Here is a 19,132-nt window from a genome sequence, read left to right on the forward strand (position 1 = left end):
CTCCCACCCTCTGCTCGGCCGCGGTCGGGGCCCTGTGTTGCTGTCGCGCCTCACTTGCTTCCCCTGCACTTACTTCTCTTTTTCTCACGTCTGTCACAGGTGGTTTGTGTTCGACACGGAAACAAAAGACCTGGTCACCGTGCACACGGATGGCAACGAGCAGCTGTCCGTGATGCGCTACTCCCCAGGTTAGAGCCACGTCCCTGCGGGTTAGGGCCCCGCGGCTCACCTCGCTGTCTGGGGGAGCGTCAGCCGGCCACGTAGGAGCCTGGGGTCTCCGCCCTCCTATGCTGGCATGTGTCACCTTGCTGTTATGGACAATTTCAGGCAAAGTCAAAATTAAACAGAACAACGAATGAGTCCCCGTCCCCAGGATGGGCCAGTGTCAGCGGGGCTGGCCTCCTAGCCCCGCTCCTCCTCCCGCGTCAGTTTCCTCGCTGACTCTTGTTACAGCCACAGAAGATGAGGGCGGGTTGGACGGCTTTCTTGAGGCATAATGCACAGATGTCACTCACCCATTTCAGTGGGTACAGTTCAGTGATCCCTAGCACATTGGTAGGGTTTCACAACCATCACAATTCAGATTTGAAACCTTTCCATCCCCCTAAGAGGTCCCCTCTGTCCCCATGAGCCATTCATCTTTGCCCCCAGCCCCGTTCAGGACAACCACTGATCTGCTGTTTGTCCATATAAATTGTTCTCCATAGTTAATTCCTTTTTAATTGCTGCATAGCATTCCCCTTTGGGGATGTCCCACATTTTGTGTAACTGCGCCTCAATTCATGGACGTTTGGATGGTCCCTCATTTTCCACGAACATTCACGGATATGACTTTGTGCAGACACGTTTTCATGTCTCTTGGGGAGATTCCTCAGAGCCACGTTGGTGGGTTGTGTGGGAAACTCCTGCTGAGCATGATAGAAATTGGCCAGCTGTCTGTCACCATGGCTGCTGTGCCTGCCAGTCCCTCAGCAGCGTCTGGGCCTCTGGGGCTCCACCTCCTCTGCCACCTGTCACTATCTTGTGGAAGCCATTCTCAGGGGCGTGACGTGCCTGCTGCGGTTTGAATCGGCAGTGCCCTGGCCACCTTGCCAGTGGGTGGTTTTCATGTGCCTACCTGGCGTTCCTCGGTCCTCTTTGGTGAAATGTCTACTCGCACACTTTGCCCATTGAAAATCAGGCTGTCTTACCGTTGAGTCACAGGCGCTCTCTGTTCCACCTGTGCGTTCCTTACCTGATAAATGCTTCACAAAAATCCATTCCCACCGTCTGGTGGGCTTCATTTTCTTGGTGGTGTCTCCTGAGTTGTTCTCTGGCATGTTGGTTTTGTTTTGTTCTGTGGACGAAGCCAGGGGGACTGTGCCTGGCTCAGGAAGGCCTCCCTGCCTTCTCCCAGAGGCTTGCTGACGTGCCCTGCAGTTAGCTGAGCCGCTTTGAGTTGCTTCTCACGGTAGCCGAGTCAGGACACTGTTCCGCAGACAGACGTCCCTGTCCCCTCACCTTGTGTTGACAGCACTGTCTGTTCTCTACTGAATTGTCTTGGCATTTTTGTCAGAGACGATTGCCCGTAGTGTGAAGATGGTCTTGAGATACTCCTCCTGTCCTTCGCCTACGCGTACCCTGTCCATCCCCGTGGTCACCACTGCGACTTAGGGTGAGCTTTGAAGCCCAGTGGTGTAACTCCAGCTGGGGCTTATACTTCCCAAAGTTACATTGGCTGTTTGGGTCGCTTGACTACATACAATGTTACACGAATTTTAGGATCAGCTTGTCACTTTGTAATTTTAAAAAGCCTATTAGGGTCTTAATAGAAGTTATGTTGAATTTATAGATCAATACGGGGAGAATTCCTACCTTGATTGATGAATTGAGTTTTCTGATCCATGTCTATGAGTATCTCTCCATTTATATAGATTTTCTTTTTTTTAATTACATTTTTAAAAATTTTTACAGACCGCATTTTGATTCATTGTACACAAATGGGATACAACTTTTCATTTCTGTGGTTGTACACAATGTAGATTCATACCATTGATGTAATTGAACATATATATAGGGTAATACTGTCTGTCTCATTCTACTCTTTCCATCCCCCACCCCCTCCCACCCCATTTTCCTCTACAACATCCAAAGTTCCTTCATTCTTCTCGTCCCCCTATCATCCCCCCTCGTTATATATTGTCACCCACTTATCAGAAAACATTCAGCCTTCAGTTTTTTTGGCTTGGCCTATTTCACTTAGCATGATATTTTCCAATTTCATCCATCTACCAGCAAATGCCATAATTTTATTCTTCTTTATGGCTGAGTAATATTCTATTATGTACATATACCAGTTTCTTGATCCATTCATCAATTGAAGGGCATCTCGGTTGGTTCCACAATCTAGCTATTGTGAATTGAGCTGCTATGAACATTGATGTGGCTGCATCACTGTAGTATGCTGATTTTTAAGTCCTTTGGGTATAAACTGAGGAGTGGAATAGCTGGGTCAAATGGTAGATCCATTCCAAGTTTTGTGAGGAATCTCCATACTGCTTTCCAGAGTGGCTGCACCAATTTGCAACTCCACCAGCAATGTATGAGTGTGCCTTTTTCCCCACATCCACACCAACACTTATTATTGCTTGTGTTGATAATAGCCATTCTAATTGAAGTTAGATGAAATCTTAGGGTGGTTTTAATTTGCATTTCTCTAATTACTAGGGATGATGAGCACTTTTTCATATATTTGTTGATCACCTGTATATCTTCTTCTGTGAAGTGTCTGTCCAGTTCCTTGGCCTATTTATTGATTGGGTTCTTTGTATTTTGGGTGTAAAGTTTTTTAAGTTCTTTATAAACTCTGGAGATTAGTGCTCTGTCTGAAGTGTGTGTGGAAAAGTTTTTCTCCCACTCTGTAGGCTCTCTTTTCACATTGTTGATTGTTTCCTGTGCTGAGAAAAAACTTTTTAGTTTGAATCTATCCCATTTATTGATTCTTGCATTTATTTCTTGCACTATGGGGGTCTTGTTAAGGAAGTTTGGTCCTAAACCAACATGATGGAGATTCGGGCCTATAGTGTAGTTTAAAGTCTGCCATTGTGATACCTCCTGCATCTCTCTTCCTGCCCAGGATTGCTTTGGCTATTCTGGGTCTTTTGTTCTTCCAGATGAATTTCATGATTGCTTTTTCTATTTCTGTAAGAAATATCATTGGGATTTTAATTGGAATCGTGTTAAATCTTTATAGCACCTTTGGAAGTATGGCCATTGTGATAATATTAATTCTGTCTATCCAAGAACATGGGAGATTTTTTTCATCTTCTAAGGTCTTCTTCAACTGAAGAACTGTTGAACCTGGGGCCTCACATATGCTAGGCAGTTACTCTACCACTGAGCTACATTTTCATTCCTTTTTAAAATTTTTATTTTGAGACAGGGCCTTGCTAAGTTGCTGAAGCTAGCCTCAAACTTGTGATCCTCCTACTTCAGCCTCCTGAGTAACTGGGAGTACAGACATGAGCCCTATGTATATCTTCTTTAATTGTTCTCAGGAATATTTTATAGTTTTCATGTGCAATTCCAATCTTGCACTTCCTTTACTAAATTTATTCCTAAGTTGTTTTTATGTTGTTGTGAATTGTGTAAACTCGGGGGCCCGGTTAGCGGCCAAATAAAATCGGACAGAAAGTGGCCGAAACAAACTTTATTGGAATTTGGCTCTCGAGCGAATTTCCCAGACCTCCGGGGTACAGCTCAAATAAGGACCCGGAGAAAATCTCACGTGGCCCCGGCTGCTGAGGGTTTTTATAGGCCAGAATGGGCGGGGGTCCTGCTGAGTGACAGGTAGATGTTAAGGGTCAGTGGAATTTTCTAGCCCACTTGATTGGTCACCATTTGGTGGACAGACCTTTGTTTCAGCTGCTCTTCTCTGCCCCCTACAGTCACCTAAATTCCGACCTAACAAATGGAATTTTTTCTGAATTTTATTTTCAGATTATTTGTTAGTAGTATATAGAAATAAAATTGAATTTTTCACATGGACCTTATATCCATTTATCTTTCCAACTTTTATTAATTTTAGAGTTGTGTGTGTGTGTGTGTGCGTGTGTGTGTGTGCGCGCTTGTGTGTTTAACGGGTGGGAGTTCTTCATGCCAGGATCACGTCATCTGAAGTTGACAGTTTTCTTCTTCCTTTCCACTCTGCGCACCTGTAGTTGATTTTCCTTTCCTGCATCAGGTAGTACCTCCAGTGAAATGTTAAAGAGAAGTGGCAAGAGAGGCTCCCTTACCTTGCTGCCCATCGTAGATAAAGCCTGTCCCTCATCTCGAGGCATAAGGATGCCTTCACCTTGATGAGAAAGTCCCCCTCTATTCCTGAGTTGCTTAGGATCTTGGTGTGAACGGCGTTTGTCAGGTGCTCTGTCTGCAGAGATGACCACGTGGCTTTCTTTTTCTTTTTCAACCTGGTGAGTTAGAATAATTTTCCAGTGTTAAGCCAACTTGACAATCCTCTGTAAATCCTGCTGGGTCCTGGTGTACGATCCCTTTTTCATATTACTGGACCCCATTTGTCAATAGTCCTTTTGCGACTGTGTTCCCAGGGGATGTTGTTCCCTTCTTTCCTGGTGCCTTGGCCTGGCTTGGTTGAGTCCTGCAGGCCTTGAGGGTGTTGGGAGGGGCCTTCCTCTGCTTCCGAGCTGGTGGAGGGTTGCTATTGTTCTTTACTACAAAGCTGATGGAATTCATGTGAATTCAGTGGAACCTTCTGGGCTTTTCCTTTTGAGAAGGTTTGTAATTGCTAATTCCATGTCTTTATTTATTATAGGTCTATTTGGATTTCTCATTTCTTCTTGAGTTATTTGGTAGTTTGGGTTTATCTAGGAATTTTTGTTTAAGTTGTCTCATTTGTTGGCACAAATCTGTTCATAATATTTGCCTATATGATCCTTTTGATTTCCCTAAGGTTCGTTCTGAGTTGCTTATCATTATCCTTGATTCTGGAGACTTGTATCCTCGCTCTTTCCTTGATTGGTTCAGCCAAGGGTTCACCAAGTTGGTTGATCTTTCCAGAAAACCAACTTTTGGTTTCATTGGGTTTTCCTCCATTATTTTGGTTTTTTCTCTTTTTTCTGTTCTGATCTTTATTGTTTCCTTTCTTCTGCTGGGTGTGTGTTAATTTGTTCTTTCTTTAGGTTTCTGAGGGTGGAGGCTTGGGTTACTTGTTGGAGAACATTCTTTTTAATGCTATAAATTCCTCTTAAGCCTTGTTTGAGCCACATCCCATAAATTTTGACGTGTGTTTTCCTTTTTTATTCAGTTCAAAAGTATTTCCTAATTTCCCTGGTGGTTTTCTCTGTGGCTTAGAAGTTATTTAGAAATATATTGCCTAATTTCCAAACATCTGGGGAGTACCTGTGTTTCTTCTGCTGCTGAGATCTGTTGTCATTGTAACCATCGAGCAGACTTTGTGTGACCGTTCACTTGAAATACTTTGAAGTGTGTCTTGTGGCCTCCTCGTGGCCCGACCTGGGATAGGTTCCCTGGTCGCCGGAGAAGAGCGTTCGCTCTGCAGCCCTGGTGAGTGTTCTGGGTGGGCCAGCTAGGACGCAGTGTGGTGTCCTAGGCACCACGTCCTGCTGCTTTGCTAGTCGTCCTGACAGTGGTTGGGAGTGACATAGTGTGGTTTCACTGTGTTGCCCGTGTCACTCGAGGTCTTGATGTCGCTTCATGCATTTTGGAAGGGCGCCTGGACAGAAGTGTCGTTGAACACCTGCAACCAGCCAGGCCTGCGTGCGGATGGAGAGGAAGTTCAAAGTTCGGCCCTTCAGACTCCAGCTGCCTGGCTTCCACCTGCTCTGCGCACCTGTGCAGCCTCCATGTGGCCCAGGGACCTCCCCGGTCGCCACTGGCACACAGCAGCATTCCCTCCTGCCTCCCCAGGAACATGCTTGCCCCAAGCACAGCTGCGGCCTCAGGCTTGAGCTGCTGGCACTGCCCGCTGAGCCACCTGGAGACTGTCACCTCCGTCCACAGTGCTGCTGTGCCTGGGTTCTACCCAGGGCTTCACAACGAGAGGCCCGCTTTGGTCACAGCTGTGAAGCTGCTGTCCCCAGAGCGTACTCCTCCCAGGCAGACCTTGGTGCCAGCTGAGCTGCCGGGAGGGGAGGACAGCCCCCAGAAGAGCACCACAGGTGCACCCTGCTCTCCTGAAGTGCAGCGTGAACCCTCAGAAGGTCATTCTGTCCGTGGTCGGTTTCCAGAATGCCAAGATGGTCCTGGGGAGCTTTGCAGAAGGTCATCGTGGCCTTGGGGAGAGGATTTACCGGCCTCCGCCGGCCGCAGCGCCAAGTCTGCCCTCAGGTTTTACGTGATCACCCCACCGTCATCTCCCCACACCAGACTGACATGAATACCTCAGTATCACCAGGTGTCCAGATGGTACTCGGATGTTCCACCCATCCGCTCTCTCCTTACCGTTTTATCTAAATCGGGATCCAGAGCAAGGCCACACGTGGTCATTGGCTGATGTCTTCCAAGTCCCTGCTGATCCAGAGGTGCCCTCCCTTCCCCCTCAAGTGCAGCTGCTGAAGAGCCTGCCCCCACCCGGTGGGCTTTTCACTCTTCGTTTGCTGGCCACGTCCCTGTGGGGAGGCTTGACGTGTCCTTCTGTCCCCCGCGCCCCGTTTCCTTGGAGTGATTCTCGGGTCCTGAGGTGTGATCCCATATGGTGTTTTTCCTGCAGGCAGTGCGGATTAGGTGTGGCTCTTCCTGAACACAAGCACGTGTGGATGCCCATCACCTGCTCTCATAAGGGGTCTCCAGCCATCCATGTCCCTCCCTGAGCTCTTCTTCATTTATTAGATGCAGTAGTTCTATTCGGGGAGACTTCCCCTTCCCCGGGGTAGAGTTCTTACAGGGAAGTTGTAATTAAACGTTGATTTCCCTCACTTTACTTTCTAGTCTCCAAGATAATGAATGTTCCCTCTCCTCCTCTAGCAGTGACCAGTCAGTGGTGGCAGTTGGGTGCCTTTATGAATTTAAGTTATTCGCTGTTTCGGACGTAGTTAAAACAAGTGGCACAATAAGTCTATGCTTAGACTTCAGGGTGCTATTTTCTGTGAGAGGCAGGATGCTTGGCTGTGTTATCAGTCTTGGAAATAGCAGTTTGGGGTCCCTGATTCCGCTACTGCTGCCCTGGAGGGATCCTTTCTTTTACCCGCTGATTGACAGTGTCATCTCTGCCTCGTGGTGAAAGTGGTCTCTCCTCTTGAGAGAGCCCTACGGAGGGCACCCTTCCGGTGCTCTTTCCTTGGGCTGGAAGAAAGTTCCTAACCTCTCACCTCATCCAACAGCTGCCCGGCCACCTGGGAGCCTCTGCCTCTTGGTGAGGGGCTGCTCCACCTACAGTGCCTTTCACTCCGTGCCTTCCAAGGTGTCGCCTTCCTGCGTTGATTCCAGCCAACGCTCTGCCTGCTCTCGTGAGCGCCTCATCCTCTTCAGTTACTTTGAACCTCTGCTAAGTGCCGGAGGGCCCTCGTCACCGCCTGCCTGCTCCGGAGGCCCCGCGTCTCCTCGGCTCCCACTCAGCGGGCAGGCCTTTCAGGGTGTTTCCATTTCCCCTCGGTTGCACCAGTGACTGTCCCCACAGACCAGAGCACTCTTTCAGCTGGAAGCCCTGTATCCTGGGCTTCCAGTGGTGGACTGAGGCTGCGTGGGACAGAGCTGAGAGCTCTGGGCCAGGCCCAGGCTCCTGAGTAGGTCCAGTGCCTTCCTCAAGCATCCATGTGACAACAGGTGGCGAGTAACTGTGAGACTCAGATGAAAGAGAGGACATCAATGTGCCCTCTGAAGAGCGGAGCATTGTACAGACGGCTCAGGAGACATGATGTCATCATCAACCTTGGTGGCCATGGAGGCCTCAGGAATGGCCCAAGTGGTGGACCCTTGGGGAGTGACCCAGGGTCCCTTGGTGGCAGAGACCCCACTGCACTCAGCACTGTCTGCATTGTAGAGCAGGCACTCGGTAAATACCAGTTGCATGCATCAGGGCAGATTCAAGTGTGTACACACTTTAGCCCTCCAGAAAGAAGAGGGCATCAGATGTCCAAGCACAGACGGCCATTGCCACAGAATCCCAGCAGAATCCCTGCTACTGGAATCCCAGCTTAGACCCATAGCCCATCTCCTGGGCAGCTTCCTGAGTGGCGAAATGCTAAGAAAAGAAGCCATCCTTAAATCAGGAGGGCCTCTTCTCCTTCCCTCATCTCGAGAAGGTTCTGGATGTTGTGCTGGTTGCTAGGGAAGAGCTGGCAGCTCCTGAGCTTCACCAGTGGAGCTGTCGCAGGATGGGGGAGGGTCTGCTGCTTCATGGATGCTTCTCAAGGCTGGTGTTGAGTGTGCAGGTCATAGAGGCCGAGAAGCTACTTGGTTCGTAAAGCCAAGCCAAATGGCCACAACTGGGGCTGTGGAATTGACAGCGAAACCCGTCCAGCCGTGGGTCCCTCCGTAAATGCAGCAGGGCGTGCGGTTGTTCATCCGTCTCACCTTGATTGAAGAAGGAGTCCAGAAAGACAGTCCCGGGACTGCAGGAGCTGGCTGGGGCTGAGCACGAGGCGGGTCCTTGGGCATGAGAACCACCCAGAGAGGACGGGCATCCTGGATACCCCAAGATCACAGAGCAGGAGACCGTCTGTGGGCCTCGTGTCTGTTTCAGCCACCGTTCATCACGTTTTTCATTTATGAAGCATTTCACCTAAGATGTATCATGCTATTATGTGAATTCGTTTTGAAACCATAGTTCACTTAATTGTTGGCCAGATGCCAGCCTCGCAGTTCCATCGACCGTAGACGCAGAGCCGTGACAGTTCTTATGATGAACATGCATCAGCCTTTTGGAATACTTCATGATTGGACAAAATGCATTTTGGTTGAAAAAAGTTTTATACTTTTTTAAAGAACAAAAATAGGAAGAAAATAATTTCAAGGGCTGTCAGTCAGCTGCACACACTTGGCCGGCCCGTCCTGGTTTCGACCCGTTGCAGCAAGGGTCACTAACACTGCATGCGGATGAATGCAGTCCAGGAGAGGAGTGCCCTGGGTGCCCGTCTGCTCGTGCTTGCCTCGTCTCACCATCATTTGAGGCGTGGGTTCCTCTGCTTCTGCTAGAACAAGTCAGAGCCCACTGCTCCCTGGGTCACTTCCCACATCAAATCCACCTCTTCTGCCTGGTCTGAGACCTGCCAGCCAGCCTCTCTCCTCTGCCACATGGTGCCCCACACTCCCATGCCAGTGTGACAGTAGGGAGGGTGCACTGCCCTGGAGACCTGTGCGGTCCTTCCCCTGCACGGTGTCCCCTGCCCCAGCGCTCACCTGTCACTCCAGGCCCTGGCGAGGCAAACGCTCGGCATCCTGGACGGCTGGTCAGCTTCTTTCCCAGCCATGCCACTCTGTGCCTGGGAGGCTGCTGAGGCTGTTTTCTCGTGTGCATCCCAAGATGAGGTGCCCCCTCTGTGGGTGCTGTCAGGCTGCCCAGGCTCCGTGCGGATGCCGCCAGCCTAGGCCCTGGCAGGCTGGGCCGCCAGGAAAACCGGCCCTTCCCTCCTCCCCTGCTGATGGGGCCCTGGCTCTCGTCTTTGTGCGTTGTCCAACTGATTCTCCTCTTGGACCAAAGAGCAGCTTAGTGGAGTAAGTTTAGGAACTTGGCAGGCCCCAAGCAAGCGGAAATGAGGCCGGATGTGGGGAGAGGAAGGCTGGTGACGGGAGAAACCGGTGGTTCTGGGCCGCATCCGACCTCCGGTCGCCTGTTGACTGACCCTGGCGGGCTTTAGTTATTAGCCAGACATTTGGTTTTATATTCAGATCTCCCAGCTCACAATGGGGTTTCCTCCTGACAAACCCACCACTGCGTGAGAATACCGTAAGCTGCAGCACCCTGGCTTGAGCACACAGCACAGTGTAGGGTGCCGTTGTCTCCCCTGTGGTCACAGGGCTGACTGGCAACTGCCCCATGTACGGAGGGAGGCGTGAACCACATAACATCATCCCTAACCAAGATCAAAATCCACAATTCCAAGTGTGGTTTCTACTGGATGCTTAGAACCTTCTCACCATCTGCCGTAGTCTGGGTCTTGAATGTCCCCGAAGGCCTGGTGTTGAAGGCTTGGTCCCCAGCCGATGGCGCTATTGGGAGCAGGTGAATCTTCAGGAGGCAAGGCCTGGTGGGAGGAAGTCAGGTCATTGGAGGCAGGTCCCTGGAGGGGACATTGGGACCTGGCCCCAGCCCCTCTCTCTGCTTCCTGGCTGCCAGAGCTGAGCAGCTTTGCTTCCCAACACGCTCCTGCCATGATGTTCTGCCTCACCACAGGCCCAGAGCCTGAAACCTCCGAAACCATGAGCCAAGATAAATCTTTCCTCCTTGTGTCATCCCAGGTATTCTGTCACAGTGACAGAAAGCTGACTAATGTAATGCTGGAACCGTGACCACCACAGAGCGCACCCATCCCAGGTGGAGGCCATCTGCATCGCACGTCGCCCGCAGCCCCAGCAGGGGCGGAGAGACCACAGCCTCCATTCCATTCTGGGCGTCTGTGTAGCTGCAGGTTGACGCCACAGACACTGCTCTGCCCTGTGTCCTTCCCTCCGCCCCTGCTGAGGAAGGGCTGGCCCTCCCAGGACCGGTCTCCCAGGCCTCCTGCCATTCCCGGGGGTCCTGGGTCTTTCTCCCCTAGCGTGGCTCCCTGTCGTCATTCGCCAGGGAGGAAGCCAGGTCTATCTTCGTCACACTGAGCTCCTTCCCTGTGGCTCAGCACAGCAGCCTGGCCTGATTGTCATGACTGTCCAAGGCAGGACCTTGTCAAAGAAGACGCCAAGGATGGCCCCTGGGAAGAGGCAGGAAGGGCCCAGGCAGGGGCAGGAGAGCAGAGGCCGGGGAGAACCCTGCGTTCCCTGAGGAGGCCCCGGGCAAAGCGGCTCCCAGGAGTCAAGTCTCCATCCCGCGTGGCTGGGGCAGGACGGCCAGGGAAGGGGTCTGTAAGATGGCACAGAATGATGTTTTTAAAGTGTTCAGAAAGATTTTATAAATCGTTACCAGGCTTTATAATTTGGTCAGGTGTATTCTTCCAAAGATAACCTCAGAATTGCTATCAGACTCATTCAAAAGCAAACTTTTTCTTTGAAATGATTTGCCTAAGTCTGGCGGCAGCTGTGTTTTTCCTTAGAATGAATTAAATGCTTGCTGGTAACATTCCCGCTACCATTTGTCCCGTTCCTGTAGATGGGAATTTCTTAGCAATCGGCTCTCATGACAACTGCATCTACATATACGGAGTTGGGGACAACGGGAGAAAGTACACTCGGGTTGGCAAGTGCTCGGTAGGTACCCACACCTGGGGGTAGCAGCCTGGCATGCCCGTGTGGCCGCGTGCTGCCGGCAGGGTCTGTGCCACGCATGCCACTCACACAGGTCTCCTCCCCAGGGCCACTCCAGCTTCATCACCCACCTGGACTGGTCTGCAGACTCGCAGTACCTTGTGTCCAACTCCGGGGACTACGAAATCCTTTACTGTGAGTAACGACCCCGGAGGGGTCTACGTTTAGGTCACATGGGATGTTGACCGTGAGACCCAATGGCCCCGTAGGGCCCAAGCACATGGGGTCCTCCCTGGGCCTCAGTTTCCTCCTCTGTAAGATGGAGGAGTTGCACAGCATCCCAGACCTTCCCGGTGCTGAGACACAGGGTTCCGGCTGGCGTGGGCCCTGTGGAGGAGGAGGTGTGGGCCTCCTCCAGGAGAAGAGGCCGAGCCCTGCTGGAGAGGCTGAGTGGACAGCTGTGGGGTGAGAATGGGGTCTGCAGCTGTCCCAGCAAGAGTGACCCTGGTCAAGGTGCCATCCAAAGCAGGCAGGGGCCATAAAGTCCCTGGGACCCCTCCTCTTTCCCAGCCTCCCCCTGGTCGATCTCTGGCTAAAGGAGACCTAGGGCTGGGGAGGGTGACAAAGGGTGGCACTTACTGAGCACACAGGCCCCACCATGCCCTCGCTCCTCAGACCCTTACTGGCACCCGCTCTGGGCTAAGCAGGAGGATCATGGAGCACGAGAAAGGCCTGGCCTCCACCCCTCTGGCAGTGACTAGAAAGTTCAGTGTTTCCACCTACATTTCCTCATGATCCAGAGCACTTTCTGGCTCAGAGAAGGAAATTGGGGCTCAGGTACGGGCTGTGGACCCAGAGCTGGTGGGTGGGGAGGAAGTCACACCCTGGGCCATGTCATGTTGCCCTCTCGTTGAGGAGCCCAGGACAGGCAGGACACTGGGCGAGTAGCATGTACAGGACTGAGCCTCCCCCAAGGAGGGTGGCCACCTGGACTCCCCAGGTTCTGCCTGACACGCAGGGGCAAAGGGGCCTCCTGGGCTCCCCAGATCCTGCCCGACACCCAGGGGCAAGGGGGCCTCCTGGGTTCCCCAGGTCCTGCCCAACACACAGGAGGAAGGGGGCCACCTGGGCTCCCCAGGTCCTGCCCAACACCCAGGGGCAAAGGGGCCGCCTGGGCTCCCCAGGTCCTGCCCGACACCCAGGGGGAAGGGGGCCACCTGGCTCCTGGGCTCCTGGCCTCCCTCCCCAGGTCCTGCCTGACACAGGCACAGAAGCAGGGTGATGGTTTGGGGGATGGTCTCTAGGTCTAAAACCTCAGACACTCATTCTCCAGTGATGAGAGCTCATCTAGGAACAAGCACGTCACCTCGGAGTCTCTGGGCTCTTGGAGAGACCAGTTTCCATTTGTTTCCAGTCCCAACTTGGAGCCCATGGGGCTGAGGGCTGTGCAAGCTGATGGCCACACACAGTCTCTATGGGTTGGGGGTGGGGGTGTCCCCTGCTGGGGTACAGTCCTGAGGACTCAGGCTTCCCCAGGGAGAGCTGGGGGCTTGGATTGGTTGTCACCAGACCATGGTCTTTTCCAGGGGTTCCCGCTGCTTGCAAGCAAGTCGTAAGTGTGGAGACTACGAGAGATATCGAGTGGGCTACCTACACCTGCACTTTGGGATTCCACGTCTTTGGTAAGTTCTGCACATGTCCCTAGGTTTGAATAGAAGATGCATCTACTTGTAGAACATTTTCTAATAGTTGTGAAGCCTTACAGTCTCGTCTTGTCAACTGCTTGGCTTTGGCATGTGCCCCACTAGACACCCCTTGCAGCTCCCTGGGTAGGGCCAGGGTGACCCAGCCACGGCCAGATGGGAAGAGCTGGAGAAATGGGCTTTTACCCCTTTTCCATGGTATAAAATGGGTCCTGAGATAGTTCTCTAGAATCTTGTACATCAGGTTGCTCCAGGCACACCAAGATGAACCACAGGGCACTCATTGTTACATGTTAGGGTTATGACATTTTTTGGTCCTTAAACTAAATATTGTACTTTTGTCTAAGTTCAGTTTAGGAATATATTCATGAATATCCTAAAATAAATTGCCACAATTTAGTAGAATAAAAGGGAAAGGTAGTATTTGTCATCTCTTTTGAGAGACCACAAGTCCGTAGGTTGGAAAGAATTCACAGCCTTCTTGGTACTGGTGTTTTACCATTTTCTGGTATTAAGCACTAAGAGCCCCAAGATGTACTCCAGAACGCCAGCTGAGAAAATCAGATGCACTCAGCTCTGTCGTGCCCAATGTTTCTGGAACCAAAAGGTTTCCCAGAGCAACAGTCAGGCTGGAGTCTCCCCCCACCACCTGGACACAGGGCTCTGGAGCCCCAGCAAGTGAGTGAGAGCCACAGGCACACCCAGCAGGCAGCCAGCAGACAAATGACAGCCCTCAGGACCAGCACCAAGGAACACCTGGAAGGCATACAGACCCAGGGCTAACTGGTCCTGGAGACTTTCACATGTAAAACAGCAACGGAAGGAAGGCAGGAAGGCAGGAAGGAAGGAAGGAAGGAAGGAAGGAAGGAAGGAAGGAGGGAGGGAAGGAAGGAAGGAAAGAAGGAAGGAGGGAGGGAGGGCGGGCGGGAAGGAAGGAAGAGAGGAGGGAAGAAGGGAAGGAAGGAGAAAAAAGGAAACTGCAACCATGGGCAGTAGTCAGCCTCCGTCACGTGATCTGGGGACAGTAGAAAGGCATTGTATTCAGAAGGAGAGTTTCTGCCATGGTGTCCAGAAGGGGCTCCAGAGAGGTGGGTGCCAGAAAGCCTGCCAGTGTTGCCCTCTCAGCACGACAGGCTTCCTGAACGGCCCAGCGTGGGATGAACCTGAAGCAGAGGAGAGGCCCTGCTCACGCCGAGCGCCCTCGTGGCCCCTGCCTCTGAAGCACCCGCTCAGGCAGTTGCTGGGTGAAGCGGGTGGCCCTGGGCCTCGGGCGTCTCCAGTGCTGTCTGTGGTCTTTGTTCCAGGAGTGTGGCCAGAAGGCTCGGACGGAACCGACATCAACGCCGTCTGTCGGGCCCACGAGAAAAAGCTGCTGTCGACGGGCGATGACTTCGGCAAAGTGCACCTCTTCTCCTACCCGTGCTCTCAGTTCAGGGTGAGGGGCTGTCCTCGCTAGTCTCCTCCCTCGCGGCCACGCTGTAGAAGTGACGCTGCTCTCAGTTCTCGGAGCACCTGGGCAGCCCTGGCAGCCCACAGAGCCCTCCAGGTCCCGGTCAGCTCTGCAGCTTCCGCGGCTCCTTCCTCCCGCTCCACGCCCCCTCCGCCCAGCCCTGCTGAGCCCACCCCTGCCTCGAGCCCCTCCCTCTCCTCTCCTGCATCAAGGAGACCCTCCCGCTGCCCCCAGCAGCCAGTCAGTCCTGCCTCTGGGCACACCTGCCTGCTGCCACCTTCTGATATCCTAGGTTCCCCGGCCTAGGGCCATCGCTTGGCTTGTGTCTGTCCCCCACACCCTCAGCAGGTCCACAGTGAGGGCTGTTGCCAAGAGACAGCCCAGGACTGAACCTGGAGTCCGGGCACTTTCTGATCCCACTCTGCTCTGTAGTGAGCCTTCCTCTGTGTCGTCATTTCCAGGCTCCGAGCCACATATATGGCGGACACAGCAGCCACGTCACCAATGTCGACTTCCTCTGTGAAGACAGTCACCTCATCTCCACAGGCGGGAAAGACACGAGCATCATGCAGTGGCGGGTAGTGTAGGCCCCGCAGGCTCGGCGGGAGCAGATCGTGCCCAAGAAGACAGAGTCGCGCTCCACTTGGTCACTGTGATTTCTGTTTGTCTAAGAATTCTTACAACCTCAGGAAAACTATCCCTCTACCGGTTACCTTAGCTTAGGGAGTCCGCGAGCATCCTGCCAGAGAGCGGTCCCCTTTCCGCTTTTGTTGTACAATATATGAAACTGTGCACGTTGCGTGTAGAAAAGGTCCCAAGGTCTACGTGACAGTGGCATCCACAGAAGAAACTGGTGTATCCTTAGTAACTTTTCTATGAACTTTTCAAAAACGGTCACAGAATGCCTTTTAAAATATTGTACATAGTCTCCACTGTTCACCATCTAGCTTGCTAAGTTCAGTATGTCTGATGATAATGAGGTTCTGAACCGTGATCGCCATTCACCCACTGGTCCTTGAGAAGAGAGTGGACAACTGGTTTACACAGAGGGATCAGGAAATGCAAATACAAGACTTTCTTTGGGTACATTTTCTAAGATGTCATTCGGGTCCCCCTTTGGGAGGCTGGCAAGGTGGGGGGGTGTTTTCTTGTGCAGGCAGACTCTGCTTCAGACTCACCTGCCTATTGCAGCAGGGCATGCGGGCACGACAGGTCTGACCTAGACTGTCGTCCTGGCCACACACAGTCGGCCTCTGAGCACCTATGTGAACCACAGCCCCTCTGCTCCTGTTCCCACTCAGTGCCCTGGTCAGTGGCAAGACACTTGGCCACCTTCCCATGTGTGTTAACTGGCATGATATGGTATTGTACTTGTATAGGATGCTAGCAGCTCATGGTAAGTCCATAAGGCTAGGCTTCACTGTTTTCCACTTGTGGACATTGTACATTTGTATTTTACGACCAAGTAGACCAAGCCGAGAAGAAATCTCCTCAGTGCACCGCAGCCCGGAGGAGACATCTCAGAAGGCTCCAGGTACTAAGGGCAGCTTCTTTCCCTGTCTTTTGTGCATGGCGGGCTCACGACAATATGAAATAAGACCGTGTTCTGATGAGTAAAACGTAGGTGGTATAAATTTGTCAAGAAGGCCTTATCCATTGTGTGACAGATTGAAATTTATTGTTTACATTGGGGAATATATCTTGGATTTTTAAATAGAAGAGTGATAAACAGACTGAAGAACAAATACTAAGATTTTTACTCATTCTAGGCAAGTGAATGAATTGCATCATCTGAACACCACAGCACTGGACGTTTTCAGTGGCTGATTAGGTGTGACATTTGGAAAGAGTTCTTGTGACATCTCCAGCCTGCCATGGTGGTGCAGGCACCCGTAAGCAACGTGTATTAAAGATGAATCTGTTTGTATGTATCCTTATCAAATATATTCTATAATGAAATAAAACCTGAAAAGTGGATTTCTTATTGACCTATATTCCTGAAAATATATACATTAAAATATTTGAAATTAGACGTGATTCACACTATATTCTGTTTCACATGCAGCTTGTTTTCCTCACCTGGGCCGTTGGCCAATGGAACTCTTTTCCGGCAGCGTGGCAGCGTGCATCAGATGAGGCTGCTCTGGAGAGTGTGGCTTGCCACCAGCCCGTGGTTAGTTACCTTGTTAAGCAAACACTGGCCAGAGCAAGTCGTGCTACATGGACAATTGAAAGAATAATTAGCTACAAGGAAGGGAAAGAGATCCATTATCGACTTGAAAGTCAAAGTGTGACGTACGTACACACTAGTATTTGGTGTATAGATTTATATGCTATTTTATTAATTATGAAGGTGGCAGTAGTAGTTTTATATCTAGTAACGTAGGTAATCTTGAGATGTACTTGGCTGAGCGATGCGCTGGTAACCTTGCAGACGCTGGTGGTTTGCTCTCTGACTCAGTGAGCAGTGACTGCCTACCTCCACTTACCTCCTCTCAGGCAGGCAAGGCCTAGAGGGCTTTGGGATTGTTCTGGAGGCTCCAGGAAATGGGCAGCTCTCAAGAGCTTGTGGCCATTAGCTCTTAGCCTGGCTTCCCTGCCACACATGAGACAAGGAAAGTAAAGAGTGTTGTTTACTTGTAGATAAAATAGGTAAGTTTGTTAGCATAAGAAAATTTCCCAGGGCTGGGGTGGTGGCTCAGTGATGGAGCGCTTGCCTGGCATGTGTGAGGCACTGGGTTCTCATCACCACATACAAATAAATGAATAAAATAAAGTTCCACCAATAGCTAAAAGTAAAAGTTTCTTAAAAGAAAAAAGACAATTTCCCAGTGAAAAAAGATCCTTGAGGGTTGTTTTGTTTTCGTTTTTTCCAGCAGTGGGGATTGAAGTCAGGGCCTCATGCATGCTAGGCAAGGGCTCTCCCACTGAGCTACACCCCCAACCCTTTTTATTTTATTTTGAGTCAGGGCTCTTGCCAAGTGGCCCAGGGTGACTTTGAATGTGGGGTCCTCCTGCCACAGCCTCCCAAATAACTGAGGTTACAGGCATGTGCCACTTCCTTGGCAGCATTTGTAGATTTTAGCATCTGTGATTTCCACCATGTGGTGTGCCCACAGTGGGGTCGTTGGGGGCTGCCTGGGTTCCCTGAAAGGTCAAGGATTCCATCCTCCAGTGCGTCTTCCTGAGATTTGGGAGCAGGATGCCATCACCCCAGCTCACAGGCTGAGCTCACAGAAGTGCCACGTGACACTCTGGCCTCTCTCTGGGGTCCACTCCACTCGAAAGTGGGGAGGCATTTGTTAGCAGAAGCCAGCCGAGAGGCGACACTTGCACAAGGCCCACCCTCCTGCAGGTCTTTCCCTCTGCTCTTTCAATGGTACAGAGAATTTCAGAAAAAAGTGGAGAGAGGATTACCCTGCTTCAAAGATCCTGGACACTTAGAAATTCTCATCTCCTGCTGGAGCATTTTTAAAGCAAGCTGCAGCCTCAGGTCCTTCCACCTGTGAATACCTGTCGGCCACGTGTAACCTCCATGATGTCATCACAGCTGACGGACACCTCCATGGTTTCAGGGCCTGGAGTTGTTAAACCCTCCCACATCTCAGTGCCGGACCGTGGCAGTGCCTGAACATGAGCCACGCACATGAAGTAAACCACGTGGGCTGCCTGCCAGGAAAATTCAGGACAGGGGCTCACTCCTGCGGGTGCCGCTCAGATCCAAACCCTTCTCTAGAGCCCGCTTCTCCTACCCTGACCCTGGTCCCCCACTGGCTGCCCGTGGCACCCCTGCCCCTCCTTCCCAGAGCTGGACGCCCACTGCTGTCCTCCTGAAACTGGGGCTCCCTCCTGCCCAGGGTCCCTGTGCTGCCTCAGGCCACCCAGGGAATTGCCCCCTGGCTCACCCAGCCCGGATCCTCTGTCCCAGCTGGCAGACCCACAGGAGTGTCTCAGCAACTGTTCCCTCTTGAAGGAGGGAGCCTTCCCTGGCAGGAATCCAGTGCCCTCTGGGGCAACCTCAGTGATCCAGCATGTCTTCACGTGTTTCAGCAACAACGGGCACACGTTCACACCAATCTGGGGCCAAGGAGCTGGCAGCGGGGGTGGGGTGCATCTGCATCTTCAGCTGACCCATCTTGGTGCAGCTCTGTATCCAAGAAGCCTGATTGAGGGGCTCTTGACACAGGTTTTGTCCGAGCTTGCAATATGAATGGTGAAGAACAAATTTAGTCATTTAGGCTTTAAAAGAAGTGGGTGCCTTAGCATCCCTAAGATGAACAATGTATAGGTAATTATCAAAACTCTGAACTTGGGTTGGACTTAAACTTGCCACTCGCCTTCCCCAAGTGAAAAGTCCCGCTGCTGGCCACTTGTGCACCACCTGGCGGCAGAAAAGCAGAGCACAGCCTTCCCACCTGCACCTGGCCAAACCTGGTTCTGCCCTCTGTGGACGGGGAGAAAGGGAGGCTCTCTTTGACTACGATGGTCTCCATCCTGAGGGACGTGTGTTTCACCTGACTCTTCTTGGAAGAGCTTCAGAGGTTTTTGGAGGACCCAGCATTGCTGAAGATCCCTCACCTGCAGTCCTCTAGACCCAGATAGAGATGTTCTGTCCAGGTAGCTGCTT

At 51.7% G+C, this 19,132-nt stretch overlaps 1 protein-coding gene across 9 annotated transcripts in view; it reads left to right on the forward strand.

Moving 5' to 3' along the window:
- The window catches only part of Eml1 (EMAP like 1), a 164,110-nt gene extending 147,641 nt beyond the window's left edge, over positions 1 to 16,469 (forward strand). For all 9 annotated transcript variants that reach the window (XM_047539683.1, XM_047539684.1, XM_047539679.1 and 6 more), the window contains 6 exons: positions 100 to 188; positions 11,258 to 11,355; positions 11,460 to 11,547; positions 12,939 to 13,034; positions 14,360 to 14,490; positions 14,967 to 16,469. In XM_047539683.1, the coding sequence (XP_047395639.1) occupies positions 100 to 188; positions 11,258 to 11,355; positions 11,460 to 11,547; positions 12,939 to 13,034; positions 14,360 to 14,490; positions 14,967 to 15,092 (628 nt within the window). In that variant the 3' untranslated portion in view covers positions 15,093 to 16,469. The remainder of the gene's footprint in view (positions 1 to 99; positions 189 to 11,257; positions 11,356 to 11,459; positions 11,548 to 12,938; positions 13,035 to 14,359; positions 14,491 to 14,966) is intronic.
- The last annotated feature ends 2,663 nt before the right edge of the window (positions 16,470 to 19,132 follow it).

Source organism: Sciurus carolinensis, chromosome 2 (genome assembly GCF_902686445.1).
Source record: "Sciurus carolinensis chromosome 2, mSciCar1.2, whole genome shotgun sequence".
Lineage (NCBI taxonomy): Eukaryota > Metazoa > Chordata > Mammalia > Rodentia > Sciuridae > Sciurus > Sciurus carolinensis.